The 12,276-nt window shown below is 61.3% G+C and overlaps 1 protein-coding gene across 1 annotated transcript; it reads right to left on the bottom strand.

Annotated features, from left to right (window-relative positions):
* Positions 1-3,037: 3,037 nt before the first annotated feature.
* Positions 3,038-11,453, bottom strand: LOC113270231 (putative serine protease 47). Its single transcript, XM_057305550.1, has 5 exons — positions 11,255-11,453; positions 10,232-10,472; positions 8,567-8,871; positions 7,017-7,183; positions 3,038-3,346 (listed from the first exon to the last, which is right to left on the bottom strand). The coding sequence occupies exons 1-5, from the start codon at positions 11,451-11,453 to the stop codon at positions 3,038-3,040; spliced, it is 1,221 nt and encodes a 406-aa protein (XP_057161533.1).
* Positions 11,454-12,276: the final 823 nt, after the last annotated feature.

Here is a 12,276-nt window from a genome sequence, read left to right as displayed (position 1 = left end):
CCGGATGAAAGGCCTGGCCAGGCATGAAAAGAAGCTACAGGTCTGGAGAATCTATGTGCCCTACCAGAAGCAGGAAGGAGTTTTCTCTGACCTACACTTGAGACTGTAACAAGGCTACTGGAGGAAACGCTTGTGCAAGTGTGGGCCCCCTGGGGCTGGACCCCAGAGCCTTGGACTCCCCAGCTGGCCCACACAGGTCTCTAGCCGCCAGCTACCACGTGAGCTCTCCTGCAGCTCTCCGGCAGCTGGCCACACTTGCGCAAGCTGGGATTCCTCATCTGCTGGTCTCTCTGATTTTCTGGGCCACGGCTTGCCCTATGACCTCAATTCTCTGCTGGGTCTAAGAAGAGTTATTGATTTTTAGTTTGTTCAATGTTTTTCATGTTTTGAGGATGGGAGTAATGACTTTCAAGCTTCTTACACTCCAGAGTGGAAACAGGAAGCCTCTAACTGGTTCCTGTTAGCTTGCTCTCACTTCTGTAGCTTATCTGGGGTTGACTCGGCAACGAGAGCTGGCAGCCAGTGCCAGTGCCCCATCCAGGAGGGCAGGGAATCCCCAGTGGCAGACCTTCCACGTCCCTCTCCCCACGGATGCCTCCAGTACCCCTCCAGGCCCCGTTCCCAGGCTCACTGCCTCCTCCACTCGGCCCCTTCCCTCCACCCCACCCTAGACTGTCTACTCAGGAGTGGTTATCTGGGACCCACTCTGGAGACAGATCTGAGGAAGCCTTTCCCTGGTGTCTGAGGGGAGGGCAGGCAGGGTAACAGCACCCGAGCCCAGCCTGCTGGAGTTTGGAATAGCAAGGAGCTCCAGCTCCCTGAGAGAGAGGTGTAGGTCTGAGTCCCTGTTCTACGACTTGTGCCATCTCTGAAACCCTACGGAACCCCGCAAGACTTCATTTGATCTTTACAGGAAGCCGAGGCAGGACGAAACTACTGAGCACGAAGTGGGGAGTGGCTGGGCTGTTCCTGAAAGTTGGATGCTCCGTCGTGCAGGTGAGGTATGCGCGGGATGCCTCTGGGAGAGGTCTGAGAACCCAGGAGGGGCAGAAAGCACCCAGCTCCAGAGCACAGCCAGCTGCGGCTGCCACAGTTGGCAGGCGCAACGGTGAGAACCCGCGGGGATGCTAATGGTCCAGCTGAAGTGCCTGAGCTGCCCTAACTTGTGAGAGTGTGAGAACCGCGTGCCGTCTCAGTACTCACTGACACCCAGGGGCCTGAGCACGCCTGCCTGGGGCCCCAGCAGTGAACTTCCCACAGAGGGAGAGAATGCTCTCCTTTCCACTTCCACAGACAGCTGAGCCAGTGGCAGGCACACAGCCAGGCATAGGGTACCTCACTGGCGGGGCTCCGGCTAGGGGGACGGCTAGGGCAGGGTCTGCCAGCAATGCCACACAGGTGTAGGCCCTGGGAAGACACATTCCCGAGGCTCCCAAGATCATCCTGGAAGGCAGCGCCTGCACCAGTGAGATCCCAGTGTTAACAAGCATGTGAATCCATTTTTGCCCATCTGTCAGCAAGGATCCAGGATATTTAAACAATGCCAGAATTGGAAAGAATTTGCATGGAGCCCTCTGAATGGCATTTGATCTGTACTGGACGTGCATTAAATGGGCTCTTTCCCACCTTATTGTGGGTGTGAGGCCTGGGGTGGGTACATTGTGAGTAGGGGGCTATGCTGGCTGTACAAGGGCCTTTGTCAGGCAGACGGCCAGGAAGGACACCCTAGAGCATTGCTTCAAGGCTCATCGCCTGGCCACCAGGTCCTGGGTCACCTAAGCAGGAAAGGTGACTTCAGCATCCAGCTGTTGAAGGTATGGGGACACGTCAGACAGGGTGTCTTGCAGCCTTGGGAAGCAGGGAGCCGTTTCACGAGGAGTTGGGCCCCTTCTGACTGCAAAGAGTGGGGCCACGGGGGCAGGTTTTGGAAGGTGCTGGGAGCCCGCTGTAGAACACAGGTCTGAGGACCACCGGCCTGAACCTCAGTTCTCAGCCCGGCATCCGGCCTCCTCTGTTCCTGGCTCACTCTCCCAGACCCTCCGTGTCTGAGAGCCGTCCCTACTGAGGGCCAGAACCCCCCTCCTCATGGCCTGGTTGTGCACCCCAGTCCAACTCAATCACCCTACAGTCTGGAGCTTCCCTCCACCTCTACTGGGAGTCGGTCCTCCCCCCTCCAAATCCCTGGATTGACGTTTCTCTACTTTGGGGACACTGTTGCTCCCCCGCACTGTAGACATCTGGTGAAATGTCTTACTTCTGCTTGTGGGCTGAACTGTGTTCTCCAAAATTCTTGTATTGGAGTCCTAACTCCCAGCGCCTCAGAATGTGGCTGTATTTGGAGATAAGGTCTTTGCAGAGCTGATTAAGGGTAAATGAGGTCACTAGGGTGGCCCTAATCCCATATGACTGGTGTCCTTATAAGGAGATAAGGACCCAAACACACACAGAGGGACGACCATGTGGGGACAACGGGGGAGACGGGAAAGACGGAGAAGCCCGGGTCTACCGGCCCGCAGAGAGGCCTCGGGTGAAACCGGCTCGCCCACGCCTGGACCTCCGACTTCCCACCTCCAGGGCTGGGAGGTGATAAATTCCTTCTGTTCAAGTGGGTCTCTGGTGTTTGTTAAGCAGCCGGAGCTGCCTGACACACTTCCTCTGAAGGCCCACGTGCTCGCCAGTGCTCCCTGAGGCAGGGGTGGAGTCTGCTCTCCTCCCAGCTGGCAGCCCTGGCTCCCTCCCAGGACAGTCTCCCTGACAGGCCCCCTTTCCTTGCACCGGGAGCCAGATGCTTGGCCTCGAGGGAGCGGTGAACGCTGAGGAACAGGAGGGGGAATGGGGTCCCCAGACAGGAGCGGAATGAGTCCTTTATTTGTTTCTGTTTGTTTTTTCAGGCTTGGCTTGGGGGGGTGGCAGCTGATGGACAGGGAAGTCCCGGAGGAACCCTGAGAGCCAGTGGGGCTGGGGGAGGGGAGGTGTGGAAGGTTCCAGCAAGCAGACTGGGTCTGAGGCAGAGAGCTGGACAGGGGGGCTCGGTGGGTCACCGCAGGGCCTGCCGTGGGTCCCTGAGCGCAAACAGTAGCAGGAGCCAGGTCTGGGGAGGTATGAGGGCTGTGCCACGCCCCGCGGAGCTGGCGGCCTGCAGAGGCTGCTCTGGAGACTGAGGAGCAGATGTGGGATCAGGGGGGGGTGTGAGCCTCTGGGTCTTGTGGATCCAGTCGGTGAAGTAGTCGACCCTGGTGAAGACGCTGGGGTAGAGAGGGTGCCGGCAGTCCAAGCCCCAGCTGGCCAGCCCCACCAGAACCCAGGCTGCGGGGAGGTCGCAGACGAGGGGGCCCCCGGAATCACCCTAGGACAGAGAGGGGCGTTAGTGTGGGTGACTGAGCAGAGCCTGACAATAGCAGGGGGCAGGTGGCACTTGTGAGTCTGGGGAAGTCTGGCGGCTGGGACAAGGCACCGCCCAACGCCTAGAGGGGACAGCTGCAGGGACAGGGCCCACAGGGCTGGCTGTGAGTGGATCCTGGCCGGCCAAAGCCTCTGCAGCTGCCGGCCCCCCACCACCACTGGAGCTGCAGCATGCATCCCCCCTGGGGCCCCCTTCTTTTCACCCATTTAGGGCTTTGGTTTTCTCTGAGCTTCTTGGTCAAGCATGTCCAGAAAATGCCCAAGCCCAGGCCTGGTGGAGGCAGCCTACATTGTTGGGGGGCTGGGGGGAGCAGGAAGGGGTTCCCTGACAGGTGCTGAGAGTTACTGGAGTCCTGAAATGCTGGCAAGGCATGTTGGTGGCACGGTGGGGACGCACCAGGGTGGAGACTCAGGACCGCTGGGGGGAGCCTTTCCGGAGAGGAGGGTACTCCTGCCGCAGGTCTCCGTGGGAGCCAGAGCTGTGGGAGGACCTCCAGGGCCCCAGGATGGTTCAGCAGTGCACGGTGGGTGTGTGGGCGGGAAGGCGGCTGGGATCCTAGCGAGACCGCTTGGGTGTTGTCAGATCTCCAGCTGAGACCCAGGGCTGGGAAAGAGGTCGCTTGAAGGAGAGAGAAGGGCACAGGTGCGGCGGGGCAAAATGTGACCCTGAGAGACACACAGCCTTGCCCCTGGAAACTGCGACCTTACGAGGGGCTCTGCAGTCCTGGTGGAGTTGAGGGTCTCGGAACAGGAAGACTGCCCTGGGTTATCTGGGTGGGTCAGCACGAGGCAGAGGGAGGCAGGAGGTCAGAGTCACAGAAGGAGTGTGCCCCCGAAGCCGAGGCTGGAGCCACGCCCTCTGAGGACGGAGGAGGCCTCGGGCCAAGGAGTGCAGGTGGCCCCAGGAGCCGAGGAAGGCAAGGAAAGTCTTCCCTCGAGCCTCCCGCAGGAGTCAGCGGCGCCCACACCTGCATTTTAGACTTTGGACCCCCAGAAATGTCAGATGATGACTGTCGCTGTGGCCACCCAGTTTGAGGTGGCTCATCAGTGTGCCCCCAGACTCACACACAGGGGCTCCTGGGAGAATGATGACCCCTCGCCCCCCCAAGAGCCCCCACCTGGAGTGCCTCTGGTTCTCCCAGCGGTGTGCCCCCCATAGCTGGCCCCCGTCTCGTGCCGTGGCCTCTGTCCACTGCAGGCCTCAGTGGTCTGCGCAGGTGAGCTGCAGATGCTACGAGGGACCCGGGGCCAGCCTGGAGGAGGCAGGATGGGGGCCAGCCTGGAGGAGGCAGGATGGGCTCCAGCGGCCTCCCAGCCCCTGCGGAGCTCTCAGCAGGCAGAGGAAAGCCCATCACTAACACAGCCCACGAGAAGTGCACCTTGGCTTGCACCAGCCTAGAGACAGCGCAAGCCGCGTGCGTGCGTGTGTTGGGCAGGGCCCAGGCAGCGACGCCCACGTTGATGAGGGTGAGTCTGAGGCAGGCCCAGAAGGACACGCAGAACTCAGATCGGGGAGGCAGACCAGGCCGACACGTGCTCCTTGTTCCTATGGACCAGGTGCCGCGCTAAACTCTCTACAGGAACCCCATTTCATGGGGGAGGAAACTTGGCTGGACTCTCAGCACTGATAAATGACAGACTGAGGCTGGAGGCGGGTCCGTCCACCCTGCAATCTGAATGCTGAGTCCCCGGCAGCACCCACCTCCCAGAGCTGCTTCCAGCGCCCTGCACAGGGGAGGGGCACTTCAGGGGAGAGAAGAGAGCCCGGGGTGGGGGCCAGAGCAGGTGGCCTGGAACACGGGGCCAGATGGAATCTCATGGACAGGCTCTGGTGACCGGAAGGCTAAGGGAAAAGGGGGGGACTCCCGGGTGTCCAGCTCAGCAGTGTCCTCAGCCTGGGGTTGAGGACACTACGATGTCCAGACCTCAGGCCCACAAAGGGCACCGGCTCTAAGCTCCACAGGCATGGCCTCTGCAGAAGAATGCAGGTGGAGGGCAGGGTCAGAAGGGAGGTCCAGGGTGACAGCCGGGTGGGGACTCAGGGGCTGAGCCCTTTGCATCACCCTGGGTGCAGCTGGCCCTGTGAGGAGGCTGGACCAGAGAGTCCACACCACTGGCTGTGGCCTGGGAAGCAAGAAAATGGGTCTACGTCCTCCCAGGAGGGCAGGCGGCCCAGCAGCTCCCGGGGCCGTAGTGAGAGCGGCTGTCAGTGGGGCCTGCCCCCGGCAAGCCCCTCTCACACCTCCTGTCTGTGTTTCCTGGGGCCACCATCACCCATGACCTACAAACCACAAACGGGGGCTTAGAAAACAACAGAAACTTGCCTCTCGCGGTTCCAGAGCCAGAGTCTGAGCTCAAATGTGTTGGCACCTCCCCTCCATCTTTTAACCACACCAGTCACGGCATTTAGGGTCGCTCTGCATCCAGAACGGCCTCACCTCGAGACTCTAATCACAGCTGTGAAGACCCTACAGAGTTCCCAGTACAGTCACATTCTCAAGTTCCCAGTGGACGTGAATTTGGGGAACAGTGTTCAGCCCACTGCACCATCCTTTCAACAACCCCACAAAGGAGGCCTCAGAACCCCGCGCAGGCACAGAAGGTGCCACCTGAGCCCCCCCCCCCCAGCAGGCGGGGACACGAGGCCGAGCAGGGTGTCTGGTCCAGAGCCCCCCTCCCCTCCCCTTCTGGAGCCCTCCGGGCAGTACCACGGCTGGGCCCTGGGGGCATGCTCAGAGGCCGGGTGGGCTTGGAGTGGGGGGGGGCCTTACATCAGGCTGGCCACATTCCCTTGCTGGGCCTGCTGGCCCACCTGCAGGATGGGGCCTCGCACAGAACGGAAAGAGACCCTCACGGTCCACATGCCCAGCAGCGGACACGTATCCACAATATACGAAAATGCAAAGAGCTCCAGAAAGGACAGCACAACAGAAAAGTGGGAGGGGGAAACCCTAGAAGGGAAACTTGACAGAAGACACACGGGAACAAACAGGAGAATTTATGTGACTTAGTCATCAGGAAAACACAAATTACACCCCAGTGAGACGTCGCGACGCACACACCCAAAATGAGCAAAGATGGAGAGTGCCCGGCGTTGGCGAGGATACAGACGCACCGCGGCTCGAGGCGGCGCGAGGTCTGCGAACCCCGCCACGGCTGAGCCTCCACGGCCTTTCCCTCCGACCGCTCGCTCGGGAGCATGAAGCAGAGGAGTCACCTGAAGTGACTGGCAGGGAGACTCGGAAGCTGCCAGCCCTCCTCAGCAGAAGCCGCGGCGGACTGAACGCACACGGCCAAGCGGGGCAGAGCCGCGGCCACGCAGGACCAGCCGCAGGGCTGAGCAAGCACAGACCGAGCACAGAGACGACGCTCTGCGCGGGGAAAGCTCGGAGTCTGACCGGAGGTGTTGAGGGCGACGGTGGGTGGGGCGGACGAGCTCAGCCCGCACACACACCTGGACAGCAGACGTTGTGGGGGTTCCTGCGGGCGCCCTCGTGGGGTTAGGGAGGGGCAGGGGACGGGCGACACGCAGGCCTGGGGGGCAGGGGTGCTCCGCAAGCTGGACCCTGAAGACCGGGGGGGTGGTAGGGGAGAAGAGAAACGGCCCCACTCACTTGGCAGATGGCCTTTCCTGTCGAGAAGTCCCCAGCACACACCATCTCCTCTTGCACAGAGTGGGTCTTGCTGTTGCTAAGTCTTCGTCCGTATAAGACATTACAGAACTCGTTGTCAAGGAGCCTCACCTTACCCTCCTGCAGATGGAAGGGCGAGGGCAGATGCTCTGTGTGGACAAGAAGGAGACCAGGGCATGCGCTGTGGGGAAGCCCAGCCACGCCGCACCCCTGCTGCCCCTGAAACACGGGGCCTGCTCAGCACAGATGAGCCTTGAACGCGGCGGCAGCCTTCGTCCGTCCCTCACAGGCTCCTCTCCTATTTCCCAGACTTTCCACTCTCCTCCACTCCGTGCACCTTGCTCATACCCGTCCTAGTCCACAAAGACAGAGGGCAAATCCCACCCACACACGCCGTTTGTGGACCCTTAGCAACCACTGACCGACACAGGCCATTCACGTGCACTTGTCTGTCACTGACCTTCCTCCCATCCATCCATCCTCCTACCTCACACCCCACCAGGCTCCCTCCCTCCACCCACCTGTCCACACACCCACCTGTCCACGCACGGCTCCATCCCTCCAGCATCCGCCCACCAGCCACTCATCTCCGAGCCGCGCCTCCCCATCCAGCCACGAGCACTCACCTGTCCATCCGTCTGTCCTCATGCTGGGCATCTTGTGGACACCCCTGACACAGGGGGCATTGTTGTTGGGGACACAGGGTGAGGAGGTAAGTGGACGGGGCTGTTACAGATCTAATAAGTGGTGTGAAGGAGACAGAACAGGAGGAAGTGCCTCTTGAGCTCCTGGAGCAAGTCGAGCTCCAGAGGAGGGGCCGAGTTGTAGACGTAAGGACAGAGCGACTCCCGCATGCAAACGCTGGAGGGCGGAGAGGCCGCCGAGGCCACGAGGCCACGGGCTGGGGTGAGGACAGCCTGGCGCGCTCAAGCAGGAAGGAGGCTGGTGGCCGGGGCGCTGTGTGCAGGGGGCAAGGGGGTGTGCAGGGAGGGTGGGGCCAACATCACACAGGCCTGCCGGCCAAGGCAGGGAGTTGGACTTGTTCTAAGCACGGATGGGAAGGCATGCAGGGAGCTAAGCAGGGAAGTGGCGGACTCATGTTTTAAAGAGGACAGACGGCCATGTGGATGCTAGCGCAGGGCACACGGGGTGGAGCTGGGAGACCAGTCTGGAGCGATGGTCCGTCGGACTGGGGAGGCAGCGGTGGAGTGTCTAGGCCTTGGGGCCAGCTTGGGATATTAAAACAAGTGAGACATGGTCCCTGCCCTCGAGGAAGAAGAACCGGCCTCTGCCTCTGTGTGTGTGCGTGTGTGTGTGTGTGTGCACTCACACACGTGCAAGGAGGAGAGAGAGAATGCTGGAGGCTGGACAGTCCCTCAGACTTAGGGAATGCAGAATCACACACTACTCGGAACTAGAACTAAAATGGCCCAGTCGTCTAGAAATGAGGCCCAGAGGCCCCAGGTCCCGTGGCCACTTGCCTGGGGCCCCTCAGGCCCAGCCACGCCTCCCTTCTCCCCTGCAGCCCTCACCCGCCCGCGTCTCCCACACCCCCTCACTGTCCTCGCTGAGCATGCCCCAGCCGGTGATCCAGCAGGACAGGCTGCTGGACAGCTGCAGGCCCGGGCTTGGGAGGCAGGCGGGGGCGATGTAGGCGGTGAGGTTCACGGGCAGGTGCAGCTGTAGCATGACGATGTCACTCCCGAAGGGGTGATGCTTCTCGAAGTCTGGGTGCACGACAATCCGGCGCAGGGACAGCTCCCGCGTGTGCGGGGTGTGCTGGTACAGCCGCGTGCTCCCCAGCAGAACCCGGTAGTCTGCTGGCGCGTGGGACTTGCTGGCGGAGAGGAGCTCGTGGTCATTCTCACCTCTGAGCGTGGGCCAGCTCTGTCTCCCTGCCCTCTCATCTAACCACCCCTCCCTCTGGAGCCTGTGCCTGACGGAGGACAGGCAGCGTCTGTCTCCTCTTCCCAACCCTCTTGAGGCCGACCGATCTCTTGTTCCCAGCCTCAGAACATGTCTCCCCACTACACCTCGCACTGGAGGAGCGGGATTCCTCGTGCTCAAGGCTCCTTGCTGGGGCCTCACATCGAGCTCTTTCATTTTACACAGAGGCGCTCTGGCCCCAACCTCCCTCTAGCCCGACCCTTCCCAAAGCTCCCCACTACCCGACTGTGGCCCCACAACTTTCCTGCCCCTTCTTCCTATAAACGCCTTCCTGCCCCACAGCTGCTTGTCCATTTGGTCCGTACACGTTCACAAAACATTTGTTAAATGAGCAAATGAGCACAGGAAATCGAAACTTGCCTTGTCCCCTGAACACGAGTGACGGAACAGCCCACCCTGCGAGCTGCATGGCCCGCCACCTGGAAAGACTTCCCCCACTCCCATGCCCAAACCCTTTCTTCCGGCACCATGCCAGCTGGGCCACTGTTCCTCTCCTGACCTCCCTCCCTGTCCGCGGGGCCCTCCCCTCTCACCCATGTTGGCTTTCTCTCCTGCCAGCATGGAGACGCCCCCTCGCCACAGAGGGGCCCATGTTTGGCACAGGGTCGGTCCCGATGGGGCTCCAGGCCCTTAAAGCCAGTCAGTGCCTGAACTCTAGTTCCCTGACGTGGGCTGTGATGCCCCCACTCCCTTGAGACCCCTCCTCGTCTGTTCAGAAGCTGGGCACTGAGCCAGGCCCAGGAGGCCAGAGGAGCCAGCCTGCTAAATAGCCACGTCAAGCTCAGGGAGCCCACCTCCCACCCAGGCAGCCTGGCAGGTGGGTGCTGGCAGCCACGACTCCTCCCGGGCACGCAGTTCTGCAGAAGTAATATGAAAAACCGGCCAGCTGTTGCTGTGTGAGCAGTCCCAGGTCCCTGCCTACGGTCTGACGCCCAGGAGTCTTGGAACACTGAGGAGAAGCCCTGGCCGAGGAGGCCAAGAGCCTGTCCACACTGCACGACGGCAGGACAGACCCTGCTAGTTCCCTGGGGCACGTCTGTGCTGGGGAGCAGGCACAGGGGCTGAGGTCGGAGGATGAGGTGAGCGGGCAGCACACTCAGGTGGAGGGGACATGGGTCAAAGGTCAAATACGCTGCTCCAGAGCAAAGCCCAGAGGAGCTGGCATCAGACACCCATCATCCCTTTACTCCTCTTCCCCTTGCACCCCCCTGCCCTACCGGCCTGTCTGCGGGCACCCGGGAAGGACTCACTTGAGGAAGCAGTGGGCAGTGGAAACCAGCCAGAGGGGGTCAATGAGGACAGCTCCGCAGACGTGCGTGCGCTGGTACCGGAGGCTGGCCTGCCATGGCCACTGGCCAGCCAACACATCCCGGCCACCGTAGATCCTCCCCATCGTCTTGGGCTTCCCGCACACTGTGGAGACACCCCCCACCCTGTCCATGATAGAGACACTGGTGACCCCAGTGATGCAATCCCAGAGGCCCTCCCCCTCTTCACAGATGTAAAAACCAAGGCCAAGCGTTAAGGGGCCTGGCCAAAATGCCAGGGCTGCCGGACCCTGACTTTGTGACCGCTGCCGAGGACTGCAGGGCAGAGCACAGGCCAGCAAGCCCTGGGGGGACGGGGGCCCGGGGGTCTGCCGGGGCGGGGCAGGGGACGAGGGGACCAGAGCAGAGTCTGCAGGGAGACACACGTCTCTGAACGCACCTGCCCGGTCGGAGCACATCCCAGACACTCCCTTCAACCAGCACACCTCCCCCTCCTGACCTGCTCCGCAGGGCTCACGGGTGACCAGATGTGCCCCAGATCGCACGTCCCGGGGGGCTCCTGTGGCCCCTCCACCTCACCCCAGCATCTCAAGGAGGAAGGTTCACAGGCAGGAGTCTGGTGCTGGGGGACTGGGGGAAAGCCCCTCCCCTGACTCAGGATGCTCCCTTTCTCAACGAAGAGGAAGTGGGCTAATGCAGACAGCCCTGGTCCTGGGATTCTCACCTGGGGGCCGGGAGGGCAGGGATGTGCCCAGGACCCCTGGAAGGGGCCTCCTGGGTCCCTCATTCAGCAGCAGTCCTTCCCCGCCCAGCCCCCATCCCAGGGCCAGGCCTGGCCACCTGCTCGGTTCCAGGGGGTCCGCAGCGGGGCCTGTGACCCGCCTGTGTTGCGGTTGGGGGATTTCCCAGGGCAGCCTGGTCAGAGGGGGCGGAGAGAAGAGGGGGCTGCGCCCCGCCCCAACCCCTCTCAGAGCCCCTCCGCCCACACGCCTCAGCCCAACGCACCTGCTCCAGGGGCCAACGGCTCTGTTCCACGCCCCCGCAGCACCGGCTCCTCGGCCTGGGCCTCGGTCTCGTCTGGAGCGAGGGCCGGGGCTCGGGAGGCTACCGGCCAGGACCCTCGCATGCCTGCCGGCAGCACCAAAACCCAGAGCAGGGCCGCCAGCCAGCCTCGGCAGCGGGAGGTCGGCGCCTCTGTAGCCATCAATAAGGCTTCTGACCCCAGCCTGACCCGACCCGACCTGACCTCCACCCTGACCCCGTCTGGATCCCAGGCCCTGCTCCTGCCCCCACCCTGATCCCCCTCACACGCCCCAGCACCACCTCCTCCTAACCCTGGGCCCAGAGCCTGCCCAGACCCTAGCCCAGCCCTGACCCAGGCCTGGACTCCTCCCCACACCTGGTCCTGACCCCCAGGGCCTGACTTCTGGCCCAGCTGGTCCCAGCACGATCCAAACAGTGCAATCAAGTGCTCCTGTGAATTCAAGAGAAAAGACAATCGACTCCACAGAGACAGATGGGAACTATACGAGAAGGTCATTCATGGGAGTGGGGATGGGAAGGGTCCACAGGTGGGAAAGCATGCTTGGTCTAACTGGTAATCTAGAAAATGGGAGAGAAACATTACAGTGTGTCATTTTGAACCATCAAATTGCAAACATTTTCTGAGATGGATAAAGACCCCTAAACATTTGTGAATCAGTGATTTCTCTGTAGCTAAAGGGGAACATCCAAAAGTCAGACCTGCTCCCTACCGTGTGCTCCGATGTAATATCCCGCATTTGTTCATATTCGGAATGAGATCCTATCATTTCACACTTGTTTCCTCGGGTGTACAGGGACAGTATTTTATTCACCACCAAGTCTAGGGGCGAGAGAGTAAGGGAATTAGAGCTGCACACAGTATACACTGAAATATCAATTTTTGTTGTTTAGAGAGAGAGAGAGAGAGACGGTGTGTGAGCAGGGGAGGGGGGAGGGGCAGAGGGAGAGAGAATCTTAAACAGGCTGCATGCCCAGTGCAGAGC

Source organism: Ursus arctos, unplaced genomic scaffold (assembly GCF_023065955.2).
Source record: "Ursus arctos isolate Adak ecotype North America unplaced genomic scaffold, UrsArc2.0 scaffold_33, whole genome shotgun sequence".
In the NCBI taxonomy this organism is placed as follows: domain Eukaryota; kingdom Metazoa; phylum Chordata; class Mammalia; order Carnivora; family Ursidae; genus Ursus; species Ursus arctos.
The sequence above is the reverse complement of the archived record's forward strand: the minus strand, read 5'-3'. Positions and strand labels throughout refer to the sequence as shown.